This window comes from Poecilia reticulata, chromosome 12 (genome assembly GCF_904066995.2).
Source record: "Poecilia reticulata chromosome 12, P_reticulata-male-v2, whole genome shotgun sequence".
Lineage (NCBI taxonomy): Eukaryota > Metazoa > Chordata > Actinopteri > Cyprinodontiformes > Poeciliidae > Poecilia > Poecilia reticulata.
In genome coordinates this window covers 31,939,114-31,944,445 of record NC_088841.1, presented here as the reverse complement: position 1 = coordinate 31,944,445, position 5,332 = coordinate 31,939,114, and the positions used below count along the sequence as shown (strand labels likewise).

The 5,332-nt window shown below is 41.4% G+C and overlaps 1 protein-coding gene across 1 annotated transcript; it reads right to left on the bottom strand.

The window, feature by feature from the left end:
• Positions 1-329: 329 nt before the first annotated feature.
• Positions 330-4,817, bottom strand: LOC145554055 (stonustoxin subunit beta-like). The gene is made up of 2 exons (XM_081613316.1): positions 4,703-4,817; positions 330-1,525 (listed from the first exon to the last, which is right to left on the bottom strand). Exons 1-2 carry the CDS (start codon positions 4,815-4,817, stop codon positions 969-971), a joined length of 672 nt encoding a protein of 223 aa, XP_081469442.1. The 3' UTR covers positions 330-968.
• Between the last annotated feature and the right edge of the window lie 515 nt (positions 4,818-5,332).

Sequence of the window (5,332 nt, the reverse complement as noted above, 5' to 3'; positions counted from 1 at the left end):
AATTATGTTTATCCAGCCCCATTTATTAAGTTTATTCAACTCTGTATATTGTGATCATCTGACTCAATGTTTTTATTTTAAAAAAATCTGAATTCATTAAGTTGGTTAAAAAATGTTTATATTTATTAAACTTTCTAACTTGTTTCCTGCAGTTCCAGGGTGAGTCTTTCTTCATGACTCTTTAAGGAACGAGAAGCTCAATGTTTTTATCCAACCTTGTTATTAATCAGTGAAATAAGTTGGAGGAGAGACGTTTGTTTATCTCAAGTTTTCATTCTGCTCTGATTTTCCAGTTACTGGATTTTTTCTCCAAAGAGAAAAATGTTCTGCAGGTTCTGAGTTTCAGGTAGAAGTTCTGAATGAAACAGAAAATATTAAGATTTTATCACTTCATGCTTCAAAGCATTGACCTCTGACCTTCATGGGATGGGAATGTTTTACTTTAACTAGGACTTTCTGAAAGGCAGAGTTGATGAAAAATATTTTTAATGCAAATATTTAAATTTGAACAGGAAAAGAACAGAATGAGCAGCAAATGAACCAAATGCAGAAGAAGAAAAATTTTTATTTCTCTAAAACACATGAAGAAAAACTGCAGCAAATAAACAAAAAAGATTTAATATTCAAATCTGACGAGTTTATAAAAATAGGAGCCGACGGAAACATAAAATGTTAAGTGAGAAAAACTGATCAACATTTCAATGAAATCTGATGAATGAGAGGAAAAAATAAGAGAAACAACATCTTGATATTCAGTGTGAAGCTTTGACTGGAAACAAACAGGAAAACATGAGGATCCTGGAATAATCCTGGAATAATCCCAGCTTCCGTCTTTAAAGGACTGGAAGAAGAAAACGTTTCCAAGGACTCGATCAGAAAAGTTTCACCAAGAAATAGATTGTAGAGATGAACTATCTGTTCAACAGTGAGAGAGTTTCTCTGACAGGAGGAAAATATTTAGACTCAAATCAGCAAAGAAACACTGAGGAACCATAAGTACAGAACCTAAATCCAGGAATCAGAGGTTCAGTGAATGTGGTGTTGAAGGTGTGGAGGAGGATCAGTGAGTCAGAGGAGACTCTGTAGAAGGACAGAATGCCAGCAGGACAGTCCACATACACTGATACTCTGTTAGAGACAGAAGAGGAGGAGAGACGAGTTTCTCTGTTATTGTGACAGACAGAGTAACCAGAAACATCAGAGCAGCTCAGACTCCAGGAATGATCATTATATCCAAACCAACAGTCTCTACTGTTTCCTTTCCTCCTGATTCTTCTGTAACTCACTGATATATAAACTTCTCCTCTCCACTCGACCTCCCAGTAACAGCGACCAGTCAGACCAGTTCTACACAGCAGCTGATCCCAGTGATCAAATCTGTCTGGATGATCAGGATATGACTGAAGCTCCTTCCACCTGAATGTCACCTTCCTGTTGTCTTCAGACAGTTTGAGGTTTCTGTTCACTGTGTTTGTGTCGATGGTGAGTTGAGAGGAATCTGATGGAGAGAACAAACACAATCCAGCTGCAGTTATTGATCATTTATTGATCTTTGATGATGATCCTGAATGAGTGATGTGACAGTTTGAAGATGGTTGAATGTGAGCTGCTTTGTTTCATGAATCAGATGAAAAACACACTTACACTTCCTCAGACCTGGTGTCAAGAATCGGCCTCCAGCAGGCTCCACCCTGAAAGGAGGAGGGGGGTCAGACCATCAGTCTCTTTCAGCAGCAAACATGGACATTACATGTCTCTCAGACACACATTGTCCTCCACTGAGACAGGAACAGTCCAACATCTGGACTGCAAACTGCAGTGGATGTAGGAAGGACAGTTGGTGCTGCTGCAGCACAACTCATTTCTCCAAACACAGGAAAAGCTCCAACAGAGAGGAGAAAGGAAATCCCTCAGTAACAACCTGAAGAAACTCACTGAAGCCTAAAAGGACATCGGGAAACTAAGGAAACATTTCTGGAAGCTCAACCTGATTTAATAATCAGCATTAAAATCCATGTTGTGTTCAGTTTATTTTCATAAGTTGCTGATTTACAATTATATGTTCAGCATAATTTACATGATGATTATTATTAATTGAACTGAACATGATTGTATATAATTACAAAGGTGAAGTGAAATATATTTAAGTGATTTATTTGAATAGAGGAAGTCTTTTATTTTGAAGAATATAAAATACTTCAAAATAAAAGTCTTACATATGTATTGTTTTTAATATTTCGTATTAAAAACAATAGGAAATAGTTTTTAACTTGCTTTGTTTCAAAATGAGCTTCAAGTAGCAACGAGTCTTAAATTCAATTAATGTAGTTAATTATTTTCACGTCTTTCATTCTCCTGATAATTGATATTCATTACTGATACGCATATCAATTGACATGCATTGTGTCCAGAAAACCATTTTATACAGGACCAGGAGAATCTGTCACAAAAATATTAGTAGTGCCATCTTTTGTTATTCGATATATCTATTAAATACGACTTAAAATAAAGATTAGAAAACTGATGTTTGATCAATTCTCCATGATATAAATCTATAAACAGTTTAGTTTCTGTTAGTTCTGTCAAGATACAAGAAAGGGTGAATATCTACTTATATTGGTCAATCGTTTTATTTTAAATATGCTGTAGGAGCTGTAGTTTGACGACTGTTATAAATATCACCACGTTTTTAGAACACAGGGGATTAGCTCAGTTTTTGTCGCTTGTTTTAGGAATTGCAGCTTCTGTAGTGGCACCGCAATAAAGGTACAATAAAGCTGATAAACAGGTGAAGAACCAAACAGAACCACTTCTGACTGTTCGCAAAGCCAAACATCCAATAAAAGTTCCACCAAGCCACTACTAAGGCACTGGGGTCAAGATTCTAGACACGGGCAAAACAAGGTTCAATGTCCAAACTTATTGATTGTTCTTGGTGAATTATTTTCCTCTTTCACCAAACAATTACAGACATCAAACTTTCATTTGTTCTCATGCTACCATCTCTTAAAAACCATCGGCCCCAAACCCAAATGCCTGCTGGTCCTTCTCCAGGCCCCTGCACTGATCTATGTGGACTGACCCACATTACTTCCTGTCTGAATTTAGAAAATAAATAAGAAATTAATAAATAAAATCAACAATTATCAACCTACAAACAAACTCTGTAAATAATACAAAAAATATAAATTTAAGAATAAAGTAACAAAATTCAAATGGATAAAGAAATAAAGAAAAAATAGCTCCAACAACTTTTATTCTGCCTTTTCTCGCTCTGTGTGTGTTGGGGACCAGGCTGGGGTAGTTGTTTTCTTTTTCCAGGTTTATCCACCAGAGGGCTCCTTGTGGCTACGTCTTTTCAGAGGGTGGGCCAACGGGTCTCAGTTGACGCACCTGCAAGAAATTATCATCACCGTGAGGAGTATATGAGCAGCAGGCGGCCAGTTCCTCCTCGCCAGAGTGTTTGCCAGCATTGGTACACAGAGCCCTCATTGAGTTGCTAACAGCCTGTAATTTGATTCATAGCCTCTTTTGTGACCTAACCTGTCTTTGTGGATCCTCCCAGGTCGTTGCCAGTTTCTTTGGAACCTTTTCGTGATACCCGAGTTCGGAGGAATCCTCTCTGCCGCCCTGCACCGTTCCCTCTCGTCTAGCGGGATAGACCTACCTGTCCGCCCTTCAGCCCTGCGAACTACCTGGTCCACCTACAACCTGGAGATAGCCTCGCCTACCCGCATCCGCCTGCCTCTCCCCGCTCGCTCTCTTATCTCCACTAAGCTGAAAATAAAACCTTTAACTAGACCCGCTCGCCTCTGAGTGTTCCTGCATGTGGGTCAAGAACCTCAAACCCATCATGACAGAACACTCTGGCCAAGCCAAAGACCCAGCAGAGGCAATTCAGAGGGAGCTTCATCATCAACAAACTCTAATCCAGAGCCATGAAGCCGCACTTCAAGAATTGGGAAAGCGACAGTCTGAGACAAATGATCGTCTAGCCGAACTAACTGATTTTCTCCGCGATAAGTTTCGACAGGCATCTCCTCCGGATTCAACTCCAGATCCGGCCCAGGATCCGCTCAGCCCTCAGCTCCGATCCAGACCACGTTTCCGACTGCCAGCTGCCAAGTCCTCCAAGGTTTGACGGAGATCCCAGAAGATGTAGGGGATTTTTAATGCAGTGCAATATTCAGTTCAATCATTCTCCTCATAAGTTTCCCCATGATTCAGCTAAGATTTCATATATCATAGCACATCTGTCCGGTCGCGCCTTAGACTGGGCAGAGGTTAAGTTCACGTCCTCTCCCCAATATGGCTGCACATTTGTCGAGTTCATAACTGAGTTCAAACAAGCCTTTAACCAAGAGACAGATAAATCGTTAAGTTCCAGGGCTTTGTTGAGACTCAAACAGGGACAGAAGTCTGTAGCTGACTTCTCTATCGATTTTCGCATCCAAGCAGCAGCCTCGGGCTGGAACGACTCGGCCTTAAAGAGCTTGTATTTAGACGCTTTGAATGACTCTTTAAAGGATGAACTAGCCACACTAGACGAGCCAGAGACGCTTGAGGATTTAATCAAGCTGTCTATTAGATTGGACAACAGAGTTCGAGCACGAGCCCGAGAAAGAAGTAACAGAAATCCGCCGCCCGGACCGCAACTCGTTCCCCGCAGTGCAGTGCAAACAGAAACTGTACCGAATCCTACAGATCCAGAGCCCATGCAAATTGGCCAAGCCAGACTCTCTCCCGAGGAAAGACAGCGTCGGATGCGGGCAAGACTCTGCCTCTATTGCGGAGAGGCAGGACACTATGTCGCCCATTGTCACTTGCTGTCAAAAGCCAAGGTCCGTCAGTGAGGACGAGGGACCTGGCGGACCATCAAATCAGTTCTGACTCACCTCGTCTATTATTACCTGCTACCATTCTCTGTCATAACCGCACCATGCCTGTTTCTGCACTACTCGACTCTGGTTGTGAACGCAACCTCCTTGACTCCAGTTTAGTCCAGCAGTTGGAGATAGAAATTGTTCCTCTTCAAACCCCTCTCCGTGTGTCTGCTCTCGACGGTAAGGCACTTCCACAGATCACTCACCAGACCAAACCAGTTCAACTAGTAGTCTCGGGTAACCACACTGAAACCATATCTTTCTATGTCTTTCCTACGGTAAATTCTCCGCTAATTCTAGGTTTTGAATGGTTACAACAACACAATCCTAATATCAACTGGTCAGATCGACACATAGAATCATGGTCAGCTTTTTGTCATTCAACTTGTCTCCGCTCCGCAGTTCCACCAGGTCCGCCTCCGGCAGAAAGTAATGAGGCTGAGCCTCCC

Excerpts from the sequence above, each read along its gene's own strand:
- LOC145554055 (XM_081613316.1), bottom strand. The coding sequence starts at position 4,817 with ATGGGCGACATAGTGTCCTGCCTCTCCGCAATAGAGGCAGAGTCTTGC. Across the intron at positions 1,526-4,702 it reads TTTGCATGGGCTCTGGATCT|CTGGATTGTGTTTGTTCTCT; the intron begins GTAGGATTCGGT and ends CAATAACTGCAG.